This window comes from Ahaetulla prasina, chromosome 13 (genome assembly GCF_028640845.1).
Source record: "Ahaetulla prasina isolate Xishuangbanna chromosome 13, ASM2864084v1, whole genome shotgun sequence".
NCBI classification, from domain to species: domain Eukaryota; kingdom Metazoa; phylum Chordata; class Lepidosauria; order Squamata; family Colubridae; genus Ahaetulla; species Ahaetulla prasina.
The window spans coordinates 19,873,738-19,901,376 of NC_080551.1; the positions used below are offsets into that span (position 1 = coordinate 19,873,738).

At 44.8% G+C, this 27,639-nt stretch overlaps 1 protein-coding gene across 2 annotated transcripts; it reads left to right on the forward strand.

Moving 5' to 3' along the window:
* The first annotated feature begins 2,139 nt into the window (after positions 1-2,139).
* PKM (pyruvate kinase M1/2) lies at positions 2,140-26,819 on the forward strand. Of its 2 annotated transcripts, none has more exons than XM_058156235.1 (11): positions 2,140-2,289; positions 8,847-9,004; positions 10,615-10,706; positions 13,171-13,302; positions 14,474-14,660; positions 15,835-16,105; positions 16,970-17,120; positions 18,228-18,380; positions 21,709-21,875; positions 24,370-24,551; positions 25,659-26,819. In XM_058156235.1, the coding sequence occupies exons 2-11, from the start codon at positions 8,866-8,868 to the stop codon at positions 25,763-25,765; spliced, it is 1,581 nt and encodes a 526-aa protein (XP_058012218.1). In that variant the 5' UTR covers positions 2,140-2,289; positions 8,847-8,865; the 3' UTR covers positions 25,766-26,819. The 2 variants fall into 2 exon arrangements, with proteins under 2 accessions (XP_058012218.1, XP_058012217.1); XM_058156234.1 differs by lacking the exon at positions 21,709-21,875 and adding an exon at positions 22,533-22,699.
* The last annotated feature ends 820 nt before the right edge of the window (positions 26,820-27,639 follow it).

Here is a 27,639-nt window from a genome sequence, read left to right on the forward strand (position 1 = left end):
ATGAACTGCTATTCTGGTTTCGACATTTCACTGCCCTGAGGATTTAACAACTGCTTGCCGCCATTCATTTCTGCAATCTAAAACTTGCACTGCAGCTAGAGTCTGGCATTTGGGAAAACCCAGGACTGAGTACATGATACCCGGATGCTAAAGTCACTTTTTACTTTCCACGTTTTTTTTAAAAGTTTTTGCGTTATTGTTGTTAGTTTTTAACTGCTTAACATCCTAAAAGCCTGCAAAGAGTCAGATCTCTCCCTCCCAGGATGGATTGCAGTTGGCACAGTAATGGAAAGAAAATAGGCAGTTTCAAATACCAGCTCTTGGCAGCCAGAGAGTCAGATCATGGCCTGCTGGAATAGGTTCTGATATGACAAAGTTGGGGAAGGAAGGGGGTGTATTTGAAGGCACAAAGCTTGTTAGCACATGAACGGCTTAAACACGGATGACTTGACAAGATACAACTGGCAGGATTTGTACAAGCCAAGTCTTAAAACATTGCTTAGAGACCACAAGGGTTGAGTTCATACAACATACACATTCAAGCCAAACAAGCTACGGGTGTAATGGTGGAATCTTGGTGCACAAGGCTTTCAAATTTAGCTTAAAATTTATCTTAAGTTTTTCATACGTGGGAGTTGAAAAGAAAAGTAGATGGGAGAAGAGTATCCCCCCTCTTTGTCATCCTAATGGAGCATAATATGCTTCCTTAAATATGCTAGAGAAATCAGTAACTGTATATATTTAAATGTTTAAATTCAAACAGGAATGGCCATTTCATATACAATGTATCCCATAACACGGGAGACTTGTAGAATATGGTTTCTAGGATGTAAATAGAAAGTAACAATTACTAATGTTTGATGAAAGATCAAATATTGTATCTAAATTGTGAATATATAACATCACTAAAATTTTACGGTTTATCTTTTACAATGTTTCTTTAATGCAAATGTAGCAACGTTGGGAAGTATCACCTTGCATTTTTCCTACCATACCTTCTTTGTATTTCAATATTTTAACAATAAATGACTGGGTGTTGTTTTTTTTAAGTAACTACTTTAGGTTAATTTCCATCAGGCCAATTGAAAACCACAGATTCCAAGCTTCTGATCTGGCTAAAATTTTCCATCCAGCATCCAGAGGCCAGAAAGATGGAAGGAGGGGGGAGGGAGGGTGCAGAAGAGCCCAAGGCCCAGTTCCCAGACTTGGCACAATTCTGTGCTGAATGTGGGAAGAGGCTGCAGTCACTCAGATCATGCTTCGGGGTTCGGGCTGCAGCTAATAAGAGGGAGCCCTGCAGCTCCCTGAAGGAAGAAACACAAGCACAGGAAAAGTGACCTTCCCCCCTGCACTAATAGCTGTAGCTTCGGGCTGCTACGTTCGTTATGCAAGGCCCCCCGTTACTTGGGAGAGTAAGCCCTCCTGGAAGAAACGGGCCTTGCTTCTGTGTAATATCCGAGAACGATGCCGGCATCTTCAAGGGAGCCGTTCAAAGCCGAAGGGGCTCTCAGGGCAGCCGTTGCCACAGGTCATCCCTCTGCTCTAATCCGCTCCATCAGCAGAAAACGGCCAGGATTGATGCGGGGGAGGGAGGGGGAGTTGCACGTGGCTCGCAGGTGCTTCCCTGCACCGGCTCTCAGCACGTCCCGCATTCATCTGGAAGCGCCGGATAATTCCATTAACAGCAGCTCTCTTTCGCCAGGCCGCCGGCTAGCGTGGCTCGGCCCTTCGCGGCCCTTCCAGGCTCATTGATGAATTCAGCCGCTGCGCCTCCCGTGGTCTTTACCACAACTGGCCCGGACTCTTCCTCCCTCCCTCCCTCCCACCCACCCCCGCACAACTTATTCTGGGTCTGCTCTCCATCGGTCCCGCTCGCGGGCTTCCCCAAGCATCCAAGGCTCCTCTCGTTCGGTCCCGACCTCGGACTACATTCCCTTATTTCGTCCCCCCCGGCTGGCTGTGGATGATGGGGGCGGCCGCCCAGGGCATTGGGAAGGCATTTAGAGAAGCAACGGCTGGGGGTGGGTGGGATGTAACTCAGAGGCGGTTTGCAGGACGGGTACCGCAACGAGGCTGTGATCCCTCCGCTCAAGGAGGGAAGCAAATAGTCCGGAGGCCCCGCCCCCGCGGGGTAGGCAACCGAGATTGGAAGGGGCGGAGCGACGGGCAGCGGAGGGGTTCGTAGGGGCGGAGCGGCGAGGCGGCCCTGAATCACCTTGAGGCTGCGCTGCGCCGGCTGCAGCTCAGAGAGGTGGAGACTCTCCGCGGGAATTGACCTTTGGAAGCCGGGTAGGTGAGAGGGGGGCGGCTGGGCTGGGCTGGGCTGGGCTGGCAAGGACTGGCTGCTGTTACAGCAGCCTCTCGCATCCCCGAGCCCCGGTTCAGTCCGACTACCGCTCCTATCATCCCCTGCCGGGAGCGCGCCTTTTTCCTCGCCCCCGCGGAGGAGAAATTGCAACTGCGCGTGTTGGAGTGGCGGGAGGGGGTAGAGGAAGAAAGGGGCGAGGTGCCTGGTGGGGGGAGGGCAAGTGAGATGCTGCCAATTATCCATCTCATTGGTACCCGATCTTTTCTATCCGGGGATCAGTGCGACTATCCCAGCGGCCCCTCCGCCCATTTATCACGTGCGAACGGGTTCCTTTCCCGTGTTTTATGAGCCCGTGAAAAAAAAAGCTATTAATTCAGCAACCAGAATATTAATTCAGCGAAGTACCGCATCTTAAAAACTCGGCCTTGCTCTCCCTTTTGCAAAATGGGACAGCGGGAAGCGGCGAGCCTGGCTTCTTTCCGTGGCCCGAGGAAGCTGCGTGTCCCGGGCGCGGGTTGGGTTGGGCCGGGCGCTGGCGGGGAAGGAGCGGCTTGGCACGCGGCCCTTTGTCCGGGGCAACCGCCTCCCCAGCCCCGGAAACGAGGGCGGTCTCAGCGCGCCTGCGCGGCTTCGGAAGCGCGCGCTACCGCCCGAGCGCGTGCTCGGCCTGGCCTTTGCTGGAAGCCCACAGAAGGTCCCGCCTGGAGCCCTGGCAGGTTCCCGGACGGACTGCGCCTCCCGCGTCCTTTCCCAGCACCGGCCCAGGATGCTGGAAAGTAGCCGAGGCCCTCCCCGCAGGCTGGGGGAAGGCCGGCGCAGATACAGGATGCGGGGGAACCGATGGATGCTCTCTTGGGTCCCCTTCCTTTTCCTCCTCCCTCAATCTCTTCCCAGGCTCTGCATTAGCTTTGCTCCCCCATATGCAAGGCCTTCGCTGTGGGGAGGAGGTTGTGGGAAACCCCTTCCCTCCATGTCTCAAAAGGGGTGAAACCTCGGCTTGGCCTGGCTGCCATCCCAGGAGCTCTTGGGTCTCTGCCACGAGGAGGGGAGATGGGGCAGGAGAGATCTGGTTGCACGTTGCCTCCTCTGACCTGCTTTTTCTCCCCTGAAGGAATCTGGAGAGGCAGCACCAGATCATAAATCAAAGCAGAAAAGGTCTTTATAAATATATACCTCTGCAAAAGGCCATAAATGCAGGCATAGATTTAGCATCCCTGTTCTCCTTTGTTGCAAGGGCGTGTGTCGCTTTCCTCATTTTTGCAAGTCTTTTAGCCCTTCCGCCCCTCTCCTTCATAGTTTTGTGAAGGTGAGAGCACTCCTTTCTTCAGACAGTGCCATTCGACCATGATGTGGCATTTCCTGGCATGACCTTCTTTACTGCCGCATGCTGCCATTACAAAAATAATGAATGGATGAATCACTTTCACTAATATTTGCATCTTTCCTTTCTGCAGTGAAAATGCCGGGCATAACTAAATTGTTTCTAATTTCTGAGCCCGCAATCAATTCCTCTTTTATATTGGTTTGGGGGGTGGGGGAGGTAATAGATGCTGCAACCTCAGGGCAATATTTTTCAAAGAAATGAAAGACCAGATCCAGGTGTACCACAGAATATTAGCTTAAAATTATTTAGTAGCAGTAAAGCAGGTTTCTGTAGTTCGGTGCCTTCAGGGCTCTCTTCAAATGCAGGCCACGGTGGTTGAGGATTATAGAAGTTATAGTCTAGTGTCATCCAGGGTACCAGATTAAGATAGGTTGTGCACAAAAACTGCCCTAGGGATACATCTGTCTTAATAAAATAGGAAATTGCTACCTTCTGTTGTCAGAAGTAAAGTTGGACTCTCCAGGCTCATTTTGCTATTGTTTACTCTTGCCAGCTACATTCCAGAATCCTTTGTGATGCTGCACAAGTCACAACAATTTGCCTGTTGTGCTTTCCCAACCCCACTCTCCCTGGGAAAACTGCACAAAATCTAAGCGCAAAGACTCCTTCCATGTGCAAAACTAACCTCAGCTTATTTAAAAAGTTACCAAGCCCAGTGCAGAGTTATACCTCAGTTTAAATAGCAATCTCCCCCAATGGAGTGAGGGTCTTCAAAGCATCCATTCTTTTAAAGGCCATGTGCTACAGGCTTAAGAATCTGGGACAGAAAACCTGAGGGTGATGGGGAGATACTCCATCACACCAGACCAGAAGGCTCTTCCTACCCCTGCAAAGAAGCCACAGCTATCCAAATTTTCACGATGAGAGATCAATTTCCCCCCCAATCTCCAAGTCCTCTCAGTGTTCCTAAAGAGAGGGGTGAACATTAATGTGGACAGATGGTAGAAATGTGATGCAATGCTCCCTACTCAGAAGGAGGAAATGACTGTGCAGAACGGTTGAGCAGAATAATTTTAACAAGTAGATCTTTGCTGTTGCATCTTAATCTTGATATTACCAATTAACAAAATAGCATGGGAATTGCTGCCAATTGAAAGTGCTATCTAAGCTTTCTAGACTCATCTTGGGCTGCATTAATATCGGGGTTTTGGGAGGGTGGGACAAATGTGAGAACATCCAACTTCCAACAGACCAACTTCTGGCAAGCATGCTTTACCCCCACCCACTCCTCTTTCCCAGACTGGTACCCTACTCTCAACGCTGTGAGTTTTGGGAGATAAATAATAAGAGACTCTCATAGTAATAGTCCATTACTATTGATCTCAAAGGTTCTGGTGGTGCCAATTTAAGCAATGCAAGTTGAGGTGAAGGCTGCCTGTGGCTTTTTAACAGAACGCTGGGGTTAGTACATTGCTGGTGAATCAGTGATAAATATACTCAAAAGAAGAAGGAAAGCACAGTTGCCTGCTTCAGATGTGTTCAAAACCCGAGTTTTCTGTGGCACACCTGTCTTGAAGCAAATTCCTGTGAAAACTGGTGCATAGGATGGAAATGAGATGCAATAGCAACCGGCTGCCAGTTTAGCGGCTGGGCACATGATGCAAACCAATATTCAAGAGTCCCTAAATTTAGCCAAAGCTTGTTCCGTTCTTGTTGGTGTCATGTGTTCCATTTGGCTTTTTCCGAGGAGTGGTTTTATTTATTTATTTAAAGAAAAAGTAAAATGGTACAAACAGCTAAAGATTGGTCACTTCAAATCTTAGGGCCTGCAGGCATGATACCTGAGAAAACCCAGGCATGTTCAAATTTGGAGCCACCCATTTCCTTTGTGCAGAAGATCACATGGGAGTGGAATGTTAGCGAACATGTTTTATAGCATTGCACAGCCTTCAGTAATGTTCCTTATCTTTCGGTAACAACTCATAAAATATGATTTTGAAGATTGTCACGATTCCTGCTTTTAACAGTTCACATTGTTGGGGGCAATAAAAGTTGACTTTGTATATAATATACAAATGGATGAAGACTATTGCTTAACACAATGTAAGCCACCCTGAGTCTTCGAAGAAGGGCGGGATATAAATTCAATTAAAATTAAAATAAAATAAATAAAATAAATTGGGTTGTGTTTCTCAGGTTAAGGCTTGTATTGTGGCCTCACTAGGCTGAATCAACTTTCTGCAACTTTCTCCACCCCTCCCCCGTTAAAAATCAAGGTGCAGATGCTTGAATCACCACCTGTAATATTCGTCACCTTGTAGTAGCAACTGTGGATATCTCTTACATACCCATATTTCCAAAATTGATTTCCAAAACTGTGTTAAAGGCACACTTATATTGCAGATTTCAGGAAAGAAAAATGCTAAATCTGTATGCTACTTGCTTCTCAGATTTGTGCAAAACTGACCATCATTAACAATTTTAACAATTGCAAGCATTCAAACACCTGAACTACAGCAAAAAATGACCTGTATCTTTCCAACTAAAGCTCTGGGGTATTTATATAAATCTCCCTTCTCAGTTTATATTGAAGTGTACATAAATAAAACCTCCTTTAAAAAATATCTCGACTACAAAGCTTTACCCGTAAACTCGCAGCATATGTCTTTCTCATCCCTTAAAGGTGAATCGATTGAGCTCAGGGATATCAATTATGACCAGCTAACATCAGTGATTTTGCAAATAGTTGGAACAGAGGTCTTCAAACTTGGCGGCTTTAAGACTTGTGGACCTCAGCTCCCAGAATTCTGGGAGTTGAAGTCTACAAGTCTTAAAGCTGCCAAGTTTGAAGACCTCAGAGTTGGAACAAGCAGAAAATATTTTAGGCCACTGCAGAACTTTAGGCCACTTGCTGCCTCCTTAGGAATCCAGCTGCATGGGGTTTCCTGGTATTGTACCCAGGAAGGCCCCCCACGTGCTTCTCCACTGAATGAAAAAAGATTCTCCATTGTGGTACTTAACTGAAAGCAAGCAGCATCTTCCATGACGTTAAAAGAGCTAGCTTTGACTAAGGCCTCCCAGGAGACTCTCTTGCTTTAAAGCCATGCGCACGGGGCAAGTTGCACGTAGCACGGGGGCGGAGCCCCAGAGCTGAAAGAGTCAGTCTGAAGCCCTGGAATAACAGCAGCCAGGATCGTCCCCTTGGATTCAGAAGCAACAGCAGCTTTTCATGGCAGCTTGCAGAGCCCTATTTAAAACTGAGAAATCGTTGTTAAGTGATGGCAGTTCTTTTAGATGCTTAAGTTCTTCCCAGAGTGAAATTGGGTGGCTCATTTGTTATGTTAGGGAAATGTAATTCTTAAAAACGTGTCATACTTTTAAAAGTTTTATTTTTCTCATTTTGTTCTTTGAATTTGCTAGGCTGAGTTTGTGGCATCTTGACTGGTTAACCAAAATGCTGTTTTATGCTTGAGCGTTGTTTGGCCTGTGACGTGTATAGAGTTAGACTTAACAAAATCACTTTTATTTGTGAACATTACACATTAATTATTAGATTTATACCCTGCCTTTGTTTTGTACAATTTGATATGGCAGTTAGTTGAGATTAAATATATAGTTTGACCTTTATGATCTTTCCTAGCATAAAATTCTCCCAGAATTTAGCAAAATGTACTCTTGAGTTCCCCAACCTATTGTTAGCTAGAATTTGTAGCTACTGATGCCCACACCAATGGGAATTTTAAGAGTCCTAATCTTTGCATAGCCCTTGGAAGATCTACACTTAAGTGCTGCAGGGGTGGAAGTGGTTCTGTTTGTATTTGTCCCATAATTTTTGCCCTGCATTCAGCAGAAAGGCCTCTGAGGTTACACCGAGGCTTTCCATCACTCCTAGTCCTATCTGGGCTTGGATCATAGATATGGACTGGTGCAGCATGGTGCATGGGCTGTTGCAAGGAATTACAGTTCAGAGGAGTAGCTCATTTATAGCGTGTGTCCCCCTGAGCAAAAACGGAAGAAGATAAATAATAGGAAACAAGCATATGATGAATTGGGGAGGCATCTGTTACCCCTTGAGACTTCATAAGATGTTTTATCCTTTTTTTAAATACTTTTATTTATAATTTTTTTCTTTTTTTTCTTTTTTTTTTCTTCCCATAAAAAGTTTTATTTTTACAATCATATCAAACAGCTCATCCAATGTACAGTTATATACAATTAGTCGGGCTTGCCCAGTCACCACCCCCCTTTTAACACTCTTCCCTCGTCTACCTTCTTCTACTTTCCAGACCTTCCTCTCCTTCTCTTATCTACATCCTCTCCTCCCTCCACCCTACACCTTCCTTCTCCCTCTTCTACCCCTCTTCCTTCCTCTTCTCTTTCCTACCTCCTACTCTCTCCTCTTTTCTCCCTCCCCACCGTTCTAAAATGGTAACTGGGCAGACCCGACCCTACATTAATTATATTTATACATCTTCAATAATCCCTGTACATTAACCATCACTCCATCCTCTACCTCAACCCCCAATTCCCCTCCCCCTTACCCCTCACCCCCACCCCAACTTCCCAGAACAGAATGCAGGGTATCAAAAGTAACAATCATAATCCAAAATAAATCCTAAATTATCTCTAGTCATAATCACACTCTCAATTCCCCTCTCCTTCAGAAATATATCTAATACAAAATATTTCCTAAATTTACTCATATGCTATTCGATATTTTTTTATCTGATACTTATTTTGAATATAATCAATCCACATTTTCCATTCTAAAATATATTTTTCTTGTGTATAGTCTTTCAAGTAAGCAGAAATTTTTGCCATAAATTTTTTTCTTTAATGTCCATTAGTGCTTAGTGAATAGTGTATTTGGGTCAATATATTTTGCGTACAATTCTAGTAGTGATATTACCATTTAAATATACATAATCATACTTTTCCAACTTCTAATGTGTGTGTATACATAGTCATCATAATATGTTCTATTATATTTTGGTATGCATAATATTATTTTCCCAATTTCTACTCTCTACTTTTTTCTAGCACTTATTAAAATCACCACCAGAGTAAAAAGTATTGAAATATTTTTATCCTTGAATACAGAATTGTGGAGTATTTCTGAGAATTCCATGCATGGAACACTTAGAAATAGAACATTTGATGGTACCTGCTCTGGAATGTTAATTCAGTACAATAACTTTTGTGCTCTTGCTTTAGATATCAACTCTCAGCAACCATGTCTACCAATGATGCTTTCATCCAGACCCAGCAGCTCTATGCTGCCATGGCAGACACTTTCTTGGAACACATGTGCCGACTGGACATTGATTCCCCACCAATCACTGCAAGAAACACTGGCATTATCTGCACCATTGGTAAGTTAGGGATGACCCTGCAAATTGTGGTTGTCTTGGGACACTCCTGTGTGTTAGCACAGTTCATACACCGAAAGTCCGACTAGCTAAGAGACCTCCTATTAATTTATTTTATTTATTTATTATTTCAACTTTTATACCGCCCTTCTCCCAAAGGACTCAGGGCGGTTTACAGCCAAGTAAAAAAACAACAATACAAAAGTTAAGAACAGTTTTTAAAACACTAATTTTTAAATTGGTCGAAATTGTAAAAATTTGCTAAATCCCATTTTTTAACTGATTAAAACTATTAAAAAAAACTATTAGGCTAATTCAAATCTCATTTCTGGAGTATCTTCAAATTAATCCATTGACATACCTCTTCAGGAAGTTTTGATGCACTGAATGTTACCGTTTAATAGGATAGCAGAGTTGGAAGGGAGCTTGGAGATTATCTAGTTCAGGGGTCGGCAACCTGCGGCTCTGGAGCCGCATGTGGCTCTTTCATTTCTCTGCTGCGGCTCCCTGTCACCAGTCGACCCCACAATTTTGAGAGGCGCTTTTGGTTGCGGGGGGGGGAAGCATACCACACCAGGAGGAGGGGCGGGTTTTCCAGTCGGCTCCACAATTGATAGGGCTTTTGGTTAGGACAGGTAGACTGCGCTAGGAGGAGACTCTATGGCGGGGGAACCGGCCTTCCAGTCTGCTCCAGAATTGAATGGGGGGCTTCCGGTTAGGACCTTTGTGGCTCTTTTGAGTGTTTAAGGTTACCGACCTTAACCCTGTTAAGGTTACCCTGTTCTAGTCCAACCCCCTGCACATGCAGGAGATCCTATACCAGATCGAATTTGGGTTGGTCACCTGGACCAGAGATTTATTCTTCCGAGCTTTCGCTCAGACTTGTGCTGGAGCCCATCTTCAGGGAATTTCTCTCTCTCTCTTTTTTTTATTTGCATTTATATCCCGCCCTTCTCCGAAGACTCAGGGTGGCTTACACTATGTTAGCAATAGTCTTCATTCTATTTGTATATTTATATACAAAGTCAACTTATTGCCCCCAACAATCTGGGTCCTCATTTTACCTACCTTATAAAGGATGGAAGGCTGAGTCAACCTTGGGCCTGGTGGGACTTGAACCTGCAGTAATTGCAAGCAGCTGCTGTTAATAACAGACTGCTTGAGTCTGTTGAGCCACCAGAGGCCCTGTTACTCTTACTGGAATATGTGCTTTGGGCTGTTCTGTGAGTTGTGTTCCTGTGGTGTCTTAATCATTAAACACGACTCACAGGAAAAACCCAAAGCACATATTCCAGTAGAGAGAAATTCCCTGAAGATGGGATCCAGCACAAGCCCGAAAGCTCATAAGAGTAAGTCTCTGGTCCCAGTGACTGACCCAAAATCAATCTTGCATCTTTATCCTTGGACACGTATATTCGCTTTCATTCGTGAGACCCTCTGCCATTTCAGACAATGTAATTTCATGTAACTTATTTAAAATAAGGAAACCGGATACGTGCCATGTAAGAGTGAGCTAGAAACTTGTAGAGGAAGTGTATGGTTTTAGCCTGATAAGGACGTAGGAATTTTAAAAATGGGTCTCTGCTCACAAAAGTTTTATCTCTGTTTTTTAGGTCCGGCTTCTCGGTCAGTAGAAATGCTGAAAGAAATGATTAAATCTGGAATGAACGTTGCGCGTCTCAACTTCTCTCACGGAACTCACGAGGTACAAGAAAAAATAATAAAGAAAAATGGGACAGAAATTGATGGGAATGGAAAAGAGCTGCTTTCTGACATACGAGTGAAACAGCAGTAATAGAGTACTCTTATTCAGTAACCCCGAATTCAGTTAACCCAGACTAATCTTGATCTCCAGACTTAGGGTTGTAATTTCAGGTGTCCTGCTTGATGAAGCAGTGCCCAACTTCATAAAATAATTCTGACAAATGTAGACGTTAAAAGTTCTTTTGCCCTGTATGCAATGGCACATTGCTGTCCCTTTTCTGGTAAAATGAGATTGGGTTATTCCTTAAGGCTAAGGACTCCTGCTATCTTCTACTTAGTTGACTTAAATGGTCTTCCCTCTAGAGGTCAGCGTGGATTGAATTACTCCCGGTTTCAAATGGCAGCGGAGCTCAAATGCCTGGGTTGAACAAAACAAAATTGCGAAAATGGAATGTGAAATGGGCAGAAGAAATACCGCATAAAAAACTCCTGGCCATCTTTTAAAATAGAGTACTTTGCCAGCAAGCTCTGTACAACTTCTGAACACATAGAATATACCGTATTTTTCGGAGTATAAGACGCACCTTTCCCCCCCCCCCAAAAAAAAGAGGGTGAAAATCTGGGTGCCTCTTATATTCCAAATGTAGCCCCGCCCAGCTTCTCAAACGGAGGTGTCAGAGACTGAAAAAAGCATCAGAAACGAAGCCCCCAAACAGAGCTTTAGGGGCTTTTTTTTCTGAAGCTCTGTTTCGAAGGCTTTCACTGGCAGAAAAAAAGCCAGGCACAGAGCTCACAACCAAGGAACCTGTTGCTAAAATTCACCTTTGGGAACAGCTGATCGGGGGTATTCCGGGAGGCCAATCCACCTGCCAATCAGAGCTTTTTTCTTATTTTCCTCCCCAAAAACTAAGGTGCATCTTATACTCTGAATAATAATAATAATATACCAGAAGGTCAAAAAAAAAAAAACACTACCCTCCATCTTCCTTTAATCACTACCCCTTTTACTAGATCCTGCTGCATGCCCTGCAACAAGATCATGCAACACTGATCTGGTTAGCTCTAAGCATCTCTGCGTTTATTTCCATGCGGTGTTTGAAAGCGAAAGATTTTGCTGAATAGGTTCACTGTGCCCGGGACAAGGTAGTAACATTTTAAAGGATCCAAGTAATTCCTGGAATGAAAGGTTTCCCAATCTTGATAAAGTAGAGCATCTGTTGATCCAAAATAAAATCAGATCTGCCTTAGGGATCAGTTTGGTGGCCTTTGAAAAGCATTGCACTTTAAGGTCACAAGAACGGTGGTACTTTGCAGGAGAAAAGGACAAACCCACTTCTATAAATAGAGCAGCCATCTCAGCATGACAACTTTGGTTAAGAGACACTCCTCTCCTCCCATCTATGTCTTTTCTTAAAGGCCACCAGGCTGCGGTTGGCTTCCAAAAGGTCAAACGACAGATTGAGCCATTTTACTACGGGAGTGCACAAAACCCCATGCCTTGTTCCTCAGCCTTTCCTTTTTTAAAAAGAGCCTTTCCCACTCCTTAAAGCTTGATCTTAAATTAATAGATTCTCAAGCATCGTATATACTTGTAGACGAACTGAGAATTTTAGGTGCCACAACACCCCTCAAAAATTGGGTTTAATTTAACCATGGATGAACTTGCCACATATGGTAATAAAAGTCCTCATATATACTTGTGGATTAGCCTATTGGTATATGCCGACCCATGAATTTTTAATTAAAATACCATTAGATAACTGTAAAAGCTTTTAAAAAATCAAGTCTCATATTAACTGCAGAAGGTATATTTTTCATGATACTTTGGTTGAACAGTCAGCTTACCTGCGGAATGGGCTTATCTTCAAATATAAATATATATAATCGTTGCCAAATTAAAACAGCTACTGATTCATTGCCTTCTTTAAATCTTCCTTATCTGACTTAGAACTAAGGAGAAATTTCCTGATAGTTAGAACAATTAATCAGTGGAACAGTTTGCCTCTAACTTGTAAATGTTCCAGCACTGGAAGTTTTTAAGAAGAGATTGGACAACCGTTTCTCTGAAATGGTATAGGATTTCCTGCACGAGCAGGGGGTTGGACTAGAAGACCTCCAAGGTCCCTTCCAACTCTTGTTATTCTATTCTATTTATGGGATATGTTTAGAATCTGGCAATGCAAATCAAAATAAAACTTGAGCAGGGTCTTGGTGCTCCAGTAGTGAATTGAAATAGTTCTCTAGCTTAAAGTCTCTTGTGGGATCTTGGCTTGATTTTTTAACCTGAGTTATACCCAAGGGTTTGTCAGTAAGTTCAGAGATACGCATAAACCAATTGTCCCATCAAAGAAAAGGCTAGGTGTGGGTTTAATGGATGGTGTTTAGCAAATTGAAGTAGCGAGATTAAACTAACCAGACCGTTAACTCTTATCATTACATAAGGTTTGCATGTTCCTCTCTTTTAGTATCATGCAGGAACAATCAAGAATGTAAGAGAAGCTACCGAAAGCTTTGCTTCCGATCCAATTTCCTACAGACCTGTCGCTGTTGCCCTCGATACCAAGGGGCCCGAGATTCGAACTGGGCTCATCAAAGGGGTAAGTGGCTTTTCTATCCTTGCGGTGATCGGGTTATTGCAGTTTGGACTACTGTTTATTCTATTTTGCAACCTTCTGACAAGTAAAACCAGCTGGGCGGGGCGGGGAAGCCAGACTTCACAAGCCATATTACTAACTAAACATAGGGATTCACCTGTAGCAAGAAAGGTCGTAAAATGGACAAAACTCACTTAGGAGCTCATTTAGCAACAGCAATGATGGCCTCAATTGTGGTTGTAACCTCAAGGACTGACTACTGTATTTTTGCGACCGTAAGACCCACTTTTTTGTCTCCCAAAAGGGGGCGAAATTATCTATGCGTCTTATAGACCGAATATTGCCAAAGCCCCATCAGCTATTTTCTTTGGCCTCCGCACGCCCTGTTTTTCAGGCCTTTTTTCTTTTTTGCCCATTTCAGGGCTTTTTTTTTTTTTTTTTGCCCTGTTTTCGAGGCTTTTTTGGCCCATTTTGGGGGGCTCAAAATAAACCAAAAAAGTCTTGAAAATGCCCCCCCCAAAAGCCTCAAAAATTGCCTCAAAAATGCCCCCCCAAAAGCCTCAAAAATTGCCTCAAAAATGCCCCCCCAAAAGCCTCAAAAATTGCCTCAAAAATGCCCCCCCAAAAGCCTCAAAATTGCCTCAAAAATGCCCCCCAAAAGCCTCAAAAATTGCCTCAAAAATGCCCCCCCAAAAGCCTCAAAATTGCCTCAAAATGCCCCCAAGCCTCAAAATTGCCTCAAAATGCCCCCAAAGCCTCAAAATTGCCTCAAAATGCCACCACAAAAGCCTCAAAATTGCCTCAAAATGCCCCCAAAGCCTCAAAATTGCCTCAAAATGCCCCCAAAGCCTCAAAATGCCCCCAAAGCCTCAAAATTGCCTCAAAAATGCCCCCCCAAAAGCCTCAAAATTTGCCTCAAAAATGCCCCCCCAAAAGCGTAAAAAATGCGCCAAAAAAGCCCCCAAAACAGGCCACAAAAAGCCTCGAAAATGGGCCTGAAAAAAGCCTGAAAAAGTTTCCAGTTTAATCTAAAACAGAAAGTCAAAACAGAAATGGGGGAAAAGAATCAGCGATGCCTTTTCTGCCCCTTCTGGAGATGTTGCCTTGGGGGGGGGGTCTTTGAATGTGGGGCAACAGAGTTTTTTGGGGGTATGAACCTGATTTATTCTTGCAGAGCGGTACAGCAGAAGTGGAGCTCAAGAAGGGTGCAACTCTGAAAGTGACTCTTGACAACGCTTTCATGGAGAAGTGCGATGAGCATGTCTTGTGGGTGGACTACAAAAATATCATCAAGGTTGTGGAAATTGGCAGCAAAATCTACGTGGACGATGGCCTTATTTCCCTGAAAGTTAAGGAGAAAGGTAAGTTCTGAAGGCATCCCGACCAGAGTCATTTGCAACAAGATGGGGGGCCAATAAATTTAATAACTTCCAAATAACATACCCAACGTCTTAAATAGAAACATAATTTTGACCCATCTTTTACAAAATCCCACTTATTTTGTGGGGTCCCTACAAACTTCACAAAATCACAGCATCGCCACTTAAGTCTCTTGCAATGATGCAACATTGCTTGATGATCTCTCTCAACACCAGGGCCTCTGGTGGCTCAGACTGCCAAGACAGTCTGTTATTAACACAGCTGCTTGCAATTACTGCAAGTTAAAGTCCCACCAGGCCCAAGGTTGACTCAGCCTTCCATCCTTTATAAGGTAGGTAAAATGAGGAGCCAGATTGTTGGGGGCAATAAGTTGACTTTGTATATAATATGCAAATGGATGAAGACTATTGCTTAACATAGTGTAAGCCGCCCTGAGTCTTCGGAGAAGGGCGGGATATAAATGCAAATAAAAAAAGAACCTCAAAGGCTTATTGAATTTTTTTTTCTTTTTATGACCCTGTAATTCCTTTTATTGGGTGGAGTTGGGGCCACTGAGTGGAACTGAGCATTTGCTGGCTGGATGCAGTTCCTGACACCTATGCAGAGTTCACCGCAGATAGAGGAACATCTGTCATTGCCTAGCATCAAACTCTCAGCCTTCTGAGTGTGAGCTTCTTCACCTCTAGGCCACCATGCTGCTCACTTATTGAAAAATCATCATCTACAACAGGGGTCTCCAACCTCGGCAACTTTAAGACTTGTGTCCACAAGTCTTAAAGTTGCCACGGTTGGAGACCCCTGATCTACAACATAATCTGTATAAAAGCCAATTTCACCAAAGCTTTTTTTGCAAAGATGCCAAGAGCCTACAAGAATTAAAAGTGACCCTGTGAATCTCATAGGTCCTTTTCCAAAAGGCAGCTGGATTTTCTCCAGTTCTGAAGAAAATTCTTGGATGAGAAGCAAAACATTTTCAAGGGGAAAAAAAACCCCAAGAAAGTCCAATGGTCTTTTGGTAAAAAATAATAAAACCGTCCTTGGGACAGCCATGACCTGGATGGTTGAGAATCTCCATAGACATCGTGACCCTGTTAAATGTTTTCAAATCCAACATCATTTGGATCCAGATGTTGATGTTTCAAATCCAACTTGCAGGCGCTGACTTCATCATGACCGAAGTTGAGAACGGTGGGATGTTGGGTAGCAAAAAAGGTGTCAACTTACCTGGGGCTGCCGTCGACCTCCCTGCTGTTTCCGAGAAGGACATCCAGGATCTCAAGTTTGGTGTGGAGCAGGACGTGGACATGGTTTTTGCTTCCTTCATCCGTAAAGCGGCTGACGTCCACGCCGTCAGGAAGGTGCTGGGGGACAAGGGAAAGAACATCAAGATCATCAGCAAGATCGAAAACCACGAGGGAGTGCGCAGGTGAGTGGCTGCTTCGAAAATCACACCTGAGCCTTGCTGGATAATTTTATTCTGGCTTTTCGTTTCGTGGTAGGATATTTATCCTAGAAACCGAAACTCCGTGGAGACGGGACTTGTGGAATGGCCTGTTTCTCCGCTGCCCTTCCTTTAAAATGTCACAACTGCCCTGCTGAAGGATGGACCTGAAATGCTCAGCAGACTGGGGATTTTTTTTTTCCTGGTTGTATACTAATTGATGCCTACGCAGGTAGTCCTTGACTTACGACCAGAATCGAGCCCGTTTACGTTGCTAAATGTGACATTGGTTAAATGAGTTTTGCTGAGTTTTCTTGTCACCGTTGTTAAGTGAATCTGCAGTCGTTAAAACAACTTGATCGGTTAAGTGGAACTGGCTTCCTCACTTGACTGCCTGTCAGAAGAACGGATCAACCTGTCATAAATATGAACCAGTTGCCCTAGAGTCTGAATTCTGATCACGTGACCATGGGGTTGCTATGCTGCAAAGGTCATAATTGCGAACGAAGGCCATAAGCCCACTTATTTGAGTGCTGTTGTAACTTTTGAACAGTCATTAAATGAACTGTTGTAAGTCCAGGACGCCTGACTAGGTGGCTCAGTGGCTAAGACGCTCAGCTTGTCGATCAGAAAGGTCGGCAGTTTGACGGTTCGAATCCCTAGTACAGTCTCCTGCATGAACAGGGGGTTGGATTAGGTGACCTCCAAGGTCCCTTCCAACTCTGTTACTGTTAAAAGTCTGCCTCCCCCCCCCCACCCCCCACCCTGCCATGGGTGTCCTTGGCTTCTATCCCAGCATCTCTGCCTTCCTGTCCCGTAATATATAACCCTTCTCTCTTTGCTTTTCAGATTTGATGAAATCATGGAAGCTAGCGATGGCATCATGGTAGCCCGAGGTGATCTGGGTATTGAGATTCCAGCCGAAAAAGTCTTCCTAGCCCAGAAAATGATGATTGGCCGATGCAACCGAGCCGGCAAGCCTATTATCTGTGCTACTCAGGTATTTGAAGGCTCCGAGCAAAGCCACTTAAGGGCTCTGCGGTTCTTAATATGGCGTCTTGTGCCCGTATCGCTAAGGGAAATAAAAGAGGGCAGAGTCTAATGGGGTTGCCCGAAATAACACCAAAAAAAAATTATTGTGAAAGCTTGTCTGGAACCAGTCTTAGAGCATCCTGTAGGTTAGCCTAGAATTAAGGATTTGAACTTGGCTAGCAACTGGGATTGTTGTTGATACCCAGCAGAACATCCTTAGATTTTACCCTGCACTTTACAGTTTTTGCAGAGAAAGATTGCAAAGAAGTTTAAATAACTTATTGAAGAAAGTTGAAGAAAGTAATTCCTATTCTGTTTCATTGGACTGGGGGCGGAGTATTGCTGTTCACTAGGACACCCCAAAGCCAGTGGCTAATTCAGGAATCAAACACACACACAGATACCCCTCTAACCTTGTCCCGGGTATCCATGATGTTACCAAAAGCTGTAACTCGGCTTCGAAGACTGGTAAAAATAAACTAAGTGATTGCAACTGAAGCATATACACCAAAAGGTTTAACCCTATTGAACGATGGGAACAAGCCCTCTCTTAACAATAAGGTGATCTCCTCCAAAAGTAGTTTGAATTAGGATTTTAACTAAGGACTCTTAGTGGGACAGGGATGTGGTGGCTAAGACGCTGAGCTTGTCAACTGAAAGGTCGGCAGTTCAGCGGTTCGAATCCCCAGTGCCGCGTAATGGGGTGAACTCCGGTTTCTTGTCCCAGCTTCTGCCAACTTAACAGTTTGAAAGCACGTAAAAATGCAAGTAGAAAAAATAGGGACCACTGTGGTGGGAAGGTAACAGCGTTCCGTGTGCCTTTGGTGTCTAGTCATGCCAGCCACATGACCACGGAGACATCTTCGGAGAGCGCTGGCTCTTCAGCTTTGAAATGGAGATGAGCACTGCCCCCTAAAGTCGGGAACAACTAGCACATATGTGCAAAGGGGAACCTTTACCTTTACTTAGAGAGGGACTGTAAACATGGAGATGGCAGAAGTTTTTAGAGATGGTTTGAGGCTGAATCAGCTTCACCCTTTCACTGTGAGTGTGTACCGTTTATTTTACCTGCCAGATGTTGGAGAGCATGATCAAGAAACCCCGCCCAACACGTGCGGAAGGAAGCGATGTAGCCAATGCTGTGCTGGATGGAGCCGACTGTATCATGCTGTCCGGAGAAACTGCCAAAGGAGATTATCCCCTGGAGGCTGTCCAGATGCAGCACCTGGTAAGTTGTCCCTTCAACACTGGCTGCTTTAGAAACACTGGGCTCTCCCTCCCAGTTGCCCATCCCAACCAATCCTTCCCCGGGCTAGTAGCTAGCATTTATACCCGTCCACTCAGTTTAGTGTCCTCCAGATCTGTGAAAATTAAAAGCATGGCATATCTGGAGAAGATGAGCCATGTTTGGAGAAGACAAAGGCTTTCTTATGGGCGTGCTGGTGTAACATCTGGGCTGGGAATCTAGTAGATTTGCAAAGCCTGAGACCCTTTCCACCTGCCCCTTGGGTTGCCAGATCCCTCGTGTTCAGTTTTAAGATCTTTCGTGGGATCCCTGTTGGAATAAGAAGAGACTTGCCTTGGCTCCCTTGCATGTTGATTTCCATAGTTTTAATTATCTGGGGTTTAAAAGTCACTTGGCTTCTTTATGTTGCCTTGAGGGGAGGAAATCCACAGCGTGGAAATACGCGAGTCTGAATCCCAAACTCACTTCTGTCTCAGCCCTGGAATTTCCTAGTGACTGGGCCGGTGGGGGGAGGGGGGTTTGGATTGGGTGGTCCCTTGGATTTTAGTTCTGCTGATGAACTATTGTGCCCTTGGGAATAGTACCTAATTTACAAAAGTGTGCATGATTGACCTCATAAACTGCCAGAGAACAACTCTGATCTGCTTTGGAATTTTGTTGTAGTTTTTTCCCATTGACCAACCTAGCACCAAATACCAGAATTAAAAACACTGATTGCGTTGGCTGTTTGCTGTGGATTACAACAGCCTTATAACCTACTACCGTCAGCTGCAGTGTCAGGTTAGTTAGCTTCCTCAAAGGCGCCTCCCCCCCCTGCTGTACGAAAAGGATACTAACGCTACCTCTTGGCTTGGGCTGAATTCCTCCGATAACTTCTATGTCCCTCATCACACCCAAGAAAATGATTCCCCAGGCAAAAAGCATGATTGTGTTTTCATACTAATCCTCTAAGACCCTTTTGTTGTTGAAATGAGCAGGTAACCCAATAGCTTTCTAGAGCAGGGATCTCCAACCTTGGCAACTTGAAGACTTGGTGGACTTCAATTCCCAGAGTTGTGGGAATTGAGTTCCCACAATTCCCAGAGTTGTGGGAACTCTGGGAGTTGAAGTCCACAAGTCTTCAAGAGACCCCTGTTCTAGAACCTCTGTAAAAATGGTGGTCATCAGCCGGTTCTATCCAGTTTGGGCGAACCTGTAGCGGTGGCTGTTGGAAGCTCCGCCCACCCGCCCGGATGTCATCACATCCCATTTTTGACGCTCTGTGCATGCGCAGAAGGTCCTGCGCTTGCGCAGAGGTGTCATGCATGAGCAAAGCGAGCATGCATATGTGCGCTCACATTTGCGAGCTGGTAGCAAAAGTAAGTGAATACCATCCCTGCTGTGTACGTTCCCATCTGTTTTCAAATCATTTAGGACAGAGTTCCCCATCTTTCCCACTTTGCAGACCTGGGTTTATTTGTGTGTGTTAACGTTCACGCACGCGAGCAGGCAAGATGGAGTGTGCATATACGCACTCACTCGCTGGCTGTTTCCATGGCCCATCTGCAAACCCCTCATGTCTCACTAGTAGGCTGTGTACCCCACAGGTTGAGGACCCCTGATTTAGGGCCAAAAGACCGGCTGAAATTTAGGGAATATTAGTCCGTGCCCACCTAACTGGGTACAAAAGTTCTTCCAAAGCCAGGAGGATTGATTCAAACCTCCAAAAGGGCTCATTGAAGAAATTTTTGGCACTAGCCAGAAATATTTACACACAGAAAAGTTGACCTGCTTTCAACCTTCCTGTTCAACTCTTATTTCCATTTGAGAAATACACACAAGGATCCCAGGAGCCCTCAACCCCTTGCTGTTAGTTGCGTGTTAGTTTTAACTGACTTTTTAAAAAGATTTAAAAATCAAGTGTCCCGTTTGTCATAAGTATCTCGGGAGAATCGCCTGCCCGTAGAACATTCTTCCTGACGCCTTCGTGTTCAATATGTAAACATTCAAATTGTAATATTTTGAAATAAGGGAGGGGAAGAACAGCCCGATTTGGCGACTTAAAGCAAGGGTCTCCAACCGTGGCAACTTTAAGACTTGTGGACTAAAGTTGCCACGGTTGGAGACCCTTGACTTAAAGGATATTGAAACCTTACGGCTTCCAGGAGTTGTTAAAAGCCTTTTTGAATTATAATTGGAACCTGCTTTTCCTAGGATGACAAAATAAAGAGGAATTTTGTCTTTATGGGGGGGGGGTGCCTTCCCTCCTATTAGTCTCCGTCTCTGGTCTGGAGCCAGACACACATTCACGACATCTTCGTCTTTGAGAACAGATCTGCTGCTGTAACAGATTCCCAGAAGGGTATTTCAGGTGGCATTTAAATCCAGCTTCTAAGATTCACCTCTGCTGATATCACTGCCTTCCGCTGAGACTAACCATCTGTGTAATAATGGTGGGTTTCTGGCTTTGTATCATCTTCTCCGTCTATCGATCTTTGTAAAATTCACATTAATCTTGATCCTTAAGGGGCTAAGGTACAGTAAAAAGTGTAATTTCCAAAATTCAATTATGTCTCTTTTCCTAATATGTTATCATGTTGCAAATCATCCTTATCGAATCTTACCTTAACTGCCTAGTTATAATAATCTGGAATGTGTAGAACTATGCATGCTTTAAAAATGCTACCCAAGTCTCGACTTTTGGCTGAGAAGAACACACATAAAGCTAATCCCTGAAATGGGAGGGACGTACATTTTCATTGAAAATTAATTTGTCTTTGGGATTAACCGTTATTTTCAAGGAAGCTACTTGGACCCTGCACTGGCTAAGTTAAGGGAGAATGTCTGACTTGGGTCGAATTCTTAACAAAGCAGCTAGCTGATTCTCTTTTAAGTGGAACCTCTACAGCCAAATGAGAGACTTGGTTTCCTGCTAAAAAAAATTAGGGTGGCGCAGCAACAGAGTCTCCAAACCTCAGAATATTTTTTTTTTAAATTCTGTGGTACATTAATGTTGATTCTGCAACCAATGTTGATTCTGCAACGGATGCCTTGAATCCTGATTTAGTTAATGGGATTTGAGCAACTCGCCTCTCTTCCACGTGGCCTGAATGATAGCCCACTCTTGGAATGCTGATTTTGTGGCTTTGGGTGGTGGTTCAAATTTGGGGAGCCGATTGCTGCCTCACCTGCGCCGTCATCACGCATGTCAAAATAAGCCATTAACTCCCTTTTGCCTTATTAACGTGATCACATCACTCGATATATCTCTCTCCTTCTTTTCTGTGTCGCTCTTCCCTTCCCTTCCCTCCCTCTCGCTCTTGGCCTACAGATAGCTCGGGAGGCCGAGGCTGCAATCTTTCACCGTCAGCTGTTCGAAGAACTTTACCGTCATACTTCTGGCAGCCGGAACCCTTCTGAAGCCATGGCTGTAGGCGCTGTGCAGGCCTCTTTTAAGTGCTTGGCTTCCGCTGTCATAGTTTTGACAGACACCGGCAGGTAGGGCTCAGCGTTAGCCAGAATAACCAAGTAAACTTGTCTAGACCAGGGGTCTCCAATCTTGGCAGCTTTAAGCCTGGAGGACTTCAATTCCCAGTATTCTGGGAGTTGAAGTCCTCCAGGCTTAAAGCTGCCAAGGTTGGAAACCCCTGGTCTAGAAGATTTGTTACTGGTAGTTTTGAGGTGCTCTGGAAAAAAAAAGAGTAAATTTCCAGGTGCTGCTCCATGCCAGTAGGGTTCCCCCACAGCACTCTTAAAACTAAATATATATATATATACATCAACCTGTCTCCATCTGTCATAACCAAGCGGGATTTGAGGTAGGTCGAAGCAGACTCAGAGAAGTTCGCAGTCGTGCATGAAGGAATGAATGCACGGGTCAGTGGCAGACTGGCGTGGGGTGACGTGGCAGGTCTTATACCAGGTGAGGCCAGGCGGTGGATGCAGACCAAGGCGGCTGAGACTCACCTGCTCTTGTGGAGGATGGCCGCCTCTTGTCCATCCATCCCCAGCAAGATGCTCAGCTGGGTTGATTCCTACCTTGGTTGCTTCCACTCTGGTCCTCTCCGCTCGATCTCCGCCATCCCACCTTCACTCTCGCGGCTAAGTGCTGCCTGTCGTGACCGCCGTCACCCCGAACGCATGTTGCTCTTGTAGATTGCTCGCGAAGCCGAGGCAGCCATCTTTCACAGGCAATTGTTTGAAGAGCTCCGCCGGCTGGCCCCCCTGAACCGAGACCCTACCGAAGCCGCCGCTGTGGGTGCGGTAGAAGCCTCCTTCAAGTGCTGCAGCGGGGCCATTATTGTGCTCACCAAGTCTGGAAGGTAGGAGGAGGCGGAAAGCGCTGGCAGAAGTCGCGAGGACTTACTCGGATGGCCAGATAACAAGACGCGTCCTGCTTCTGAGCCTCTCTCTCTCTTTCTCCCTCTCAAGCACAGGTTTTCAGTCTTCTGGATGGAAGCGCAGCTTACGTAGCCTTGGATTAAGTCTTCCCAGGCCAGGAGCTGCTTGTTTAGCCAGTGGTCCTCCATCACTCTGAACTGAATAAACTCTGCATAGGGTTGGACAAGAAAATAAAAGGCACCACTTTTAATAATTTAAGTTTGTGTATCACAGGCTTGTAGGCCTGTGTTTTCCAACCTCTGCAACTTTTGAGGCGTGTGGACTTCCAACTTCTAGAATTCATGCTGGCTCTGGGATTCTGGGAGTTGAAGTCCACAAGCCTCAAAAGTTGTCAGTGTTGAGAAACACTGCCTCGGACAATAACAGTGTAACAGCAGCTCGCTGTGGACTATGTGCACAAAAGAAAGGAGAAGCAAATCCTAGTGGCCGTTTTCACGGGATGTATAATTTGTGCGGGAAGGTCTTAAAAAGCTTTTTAAAAAGAGGGCACTTCCCAGGGCATAAACCTCCAGCAAATTGTAGAAGACCTGCTTTGGTGGAAAAGTTGCCGCGGGGTGGGGGTGGGGGTAGTTGGTTTAAGTTATTGAGTGGGCAATGCCCCCACAGCTCCACAGCTGTGTAATACACTCCAAAAAGAGTGCCACTGAAACTTAGTTTGATCTCATTTGTATCAGCACACCAGATTTGCACATTAAAGGGGGGTGAGTTTGCTTCTGAGTCAGTGTATGATGGGACCAGGCCACCATACTAAACACTAATGTGTATTTGAACATAGCGTGTTACAAGAAACACGGCAACCGGCTTGGTTATGCCAGGTTCAGCATGCCAAGCAATTGGCTACAAGTCGGCGGTTTGTTTCCATCTCTGTTGAAACTGCAGAGCGAATTTATTTTCTGCCAATCAGACCAAGCAGGTCTGCACTATTATTTGCAGCTAGAATTGGTGCAGGGTCCCAAATGACTGATTCTCCGAAACTGCAGAGGGGGGAGGGGAAATATTTTTGCAGCTGCAGATTGCAGATTTGGAGGAAATAACAGGGAAAAAAGCAACTGAAATGAGCAATCCATTGTATTGGCACACCCTATGAAATTAGAACATACTTCCTGCTAAACCTTTCTTACTGTTTTCCCATAAAAGAGTTCCTACCTACTGTTGACTTGTGAGTTCTGAAATACTGCATCTTGCAAATATAATTTAGTTCTGGATTTTATTCCCCTAATCATATTTCTGTAAATGCTTTCGATCTCTTAGATACCAAATTGCCTCATTTGCAAATACTTAAATGCTTGAATACCTAAATGCTTAAATTAAATACTTAAATGCTTGAGGGAAATTTGGAAAGAGAAACCAACAATGTTCCATTTAGAATGTGCTAATTCTCTAGACTAGTTGTTTCCTCCTGGGAACTGATATTTTAAAAATATTAGAACCAGTTGAAACCATGATGTGTATGTATTACTCTCAGGGTCTCTTTTTCCACCCTTTGTGTGTCCCCCTCCCACGTTTTAAAGCAAAACGTGCACTTGTAGAATTGTGTGCGTTCAAGCCAGCTGGCAGCGTTGATGATTTAAACTTCCCAAATCTTTTCCAGATCTGCCCACCTGGTGTCCAGGTACCGACCACGGGCCCCCATCATTGCTGTGACCCGTAATGCTCAGGCCGCCCGCCAGGCCCACCTCTACCGTGGCATTTTCCCTGTGATGTGCAAGGACGAGGCTCTGGACGCTTGGGCTGAAGACGTCGATCTCCGCGTCAACCTGGGGATGAATGTTGGTAAGAAGTCATTTATGATTCTCAGCTTTCCTTCCTGTGAGATGAGCGTGGAAGCCGAAGGGAGCTACTGCTGTGAAAATGCACTTTCCAGAAACTGGTAACATTTGTGTGTGGTGGGGTGGTCTTCAAACTTGGCAACTTTTTAAAGACTTGTGAACTTTTATCTTCGGACCTTTAAGCGCAAGCTCAAGACCTTCTTTTTTCACCAAGCGGGGTTGGCCTGATTGATTTTAATATTGTGGGTTTTTAGTGGGCTTTTAAATAGGGGTTTTATTCTATTTTTGTAATTTTCTTAATATTTTTAACCTACAGCTGTCGAATTAGATTTTTAAACTGGATATTGTATTTTAAATTTTTGGATTATTGGTGTTTTATCTGCTGTACACCGCCCTGAGTCTTCGGAGAAGGGCGGTATAAAAATTTGAAAAATAAATAAATAAACAAACAAACTTCAACTCCCAGATTTTCCCAGCCAGTCATGCTGACTGTGGAATTCTGGGAGTTGAAGTCCACAAGTCTTTAAAAGTTGCCAAGTTTGGAGAGCCCTGTTCTAAGAGTTCAGAGTCGGTTGTCCACTACAGGCTGTCCTCAACTTAACAAGGGTAATTGATTGAGATCCAGAATTACAAATCTTTAAGTTGCGGTTGTACATCGAGGCATTATGTGACCAGACTTTCCCCAATGAGTAATGGAAGCGGGCAAAACAGATTGAAAATTGTGATTACATGATTGCACAACAAATAGCCATGACAAGCAGCCAAATTGAAATCAAGTGGCCATCATAACACCGTGGCTCAGTGTTTAGAGTGCAGTACTGCAGACTACTTCTGCCGACTGCCTGCAATTTGGCAGATCGAATCTCACCAGGCTCAAGGTTGACTCAGCCTTCCATCCTTCTGAGGTGGGTAAAATGAGGACCCAGATTGTTGGGACAATAGGCTGACTGAAAACCGCTTAGAGAGGGCTGTAAAGCAATATATAAATCTAAGTGCTATTGCTGTTAAAGACGGTCATTAAGTGACCAGTCATAAGGCAAAGGAGTACCTGTAGATTCCACATCAACCTGTGTGCTGTTTTCTCACCTTTCCTGTTATGGTTTTTTTCCAGGCAAAGCTCGTGGATTCTTCAAGTCAGGGGATCTGGTCATCGTGCTTACCGGCTGGCGCCCTGGATCCGGTTACACCAACACCATGCGTGTAGTGCCTGTCCCATAAAACGGATCCCGGCAACGAACACCCCCTCCTCCTGTCTCACCCCCCCTGTCCCTCTAGCATTAATTAGACCAGCAACTGCTTGCCGTTTTGTTCTTTGTCTGTAGAGCGGATAGTAGTGACTGCCCTAAACCATCGAGTGCAGTAACGGGGGGCAGGGGGGAAAAAAAGAGACTTCAATTTAGAAATACTTGAAATAGTTTGATAAGTGGAACCTCCTCCCCCTTTTCTTCCTTGCCCAGGGCTATCCAGCCTTATTTGTTAGGAGCCAGTATGATCCAGCAGCTGAGGATCGCCCCCGTTTATCTTTTGCAGCAATCTGCTCTACCAGGGAAACTAGGAATCTTGGTTGGCTTGTTTAGTGCTGCATTGTAGGCGAGGCTTGGTATCATACTTGTCTTGAATCCCACCTTCCCAGCCTCTCTTCCTTTCTGTAAGTCTGTGTTGTCAGCATTCTGCCAAAACACTCCACTCACGAGCTCTGCTACACCGTAGTTTGCTCGATCTTGCGGGCCCCTCTGGTTCTTGCTGCAAGAGACACCAAGAATGCTTGATCTTGGTCAAGTGAGCCACGATGCCCCTCCCTTGATCTGATCGACACACACTCCAGTAGGGGTTGACAAGTGCCGCCTCTCCTGCCCCTGGGAAGTTTTAGAAAGCCAAATCTATTAAGTCTTCTGTTCCTCCTTTCCAGTAGACCTGAGGGATATCAGATTATATATATATTTTTTTTCACAGTGGGTTGGTTCAGGAACAGATTGTGCTGGTTTTTGACAGCATAGGAAGATTTGGTGGGGGGAGACCCAATTTTGGCTCACGAAACTGAACGTGAGCAACAGAGCCAGGCCACCGGAATTGTTCCCATCACTGCACTCCACCCAATCGAAGCTACCCAGGGTTGCTTGTGCCGCTGTTGTTGATCTGTCTTGTGTTCGAGTTGAGTCACGCCTCCTGACAGTGCACTCTGTAACTCTCTCTCTACATTACCTGCTGTTTAAAGAGATGCATCAGATTGTCGGATGCCACTTTATACATCAATAAAGCAGAGTTCAACCCATCTTTTCCGGTTTTGAAGTTTACCAACCCACAGCTGGGATGTATGAGAAATAAAAGTGAATCTGGGAAGGGCTAGAAAAAGGTATGACGGGCATCGTCCTCCTGAAATGGCCTTTGGTTCAAGAGGTAATTAAAATATCACGTCCCTTTCTGCAATAATGGTACAAATTGAGCCCAAGGTCTTCCCTTCCACACCTCAAATGTATATACTTAGAGGGAAAAAGTTGCAATGGAAAACGAAACTTTTATGTGCAATCCTATAAAGTAAGCCTCTTGGTTTCAAGGAACTGCGTAGCTCCCAAGTAAACTGTGCTGCACTATTGTTTACTATGTATAGTTTAGGCTTTTTGGTTTTTGCAAGATAATAAACCTATTAGGGATTCCCGTTATTTCATCTTTACGTTTATACGTTTTGCTAAAATGCGTAGCTACAGACGTGAATATAGTTGAACTTAAATGTCGCGGAAATAGAGATAAGATATTGAAAGCCTGCTCGACCAACTAGCTGTCCGAAATATAACACCCAGAAACTCCCAAGTTCTTTGAGAGTTACAAAGCCATATTCAGCCTCCATCCAGCAGGTGTCCCTCAGATGCAATCTGGAACTGAGTTTTCTTTTCTTTTTTTTCAAATTTTTTAAAGCTGTATGGACTTCAACTTTCAGAATTCCCCAGCCAGCAACGCAAAGCAAACTTAAAAGCTAAATCTCTCCCCCCCCCCATCCATCTGATTTGTGATGCACCCAGCAAAGGACACTTGGGGGGGGGGAAACCCCTCCCTGTTCTTGACACAAGATGTGGAAGGAACTCCTGAGAGATTTG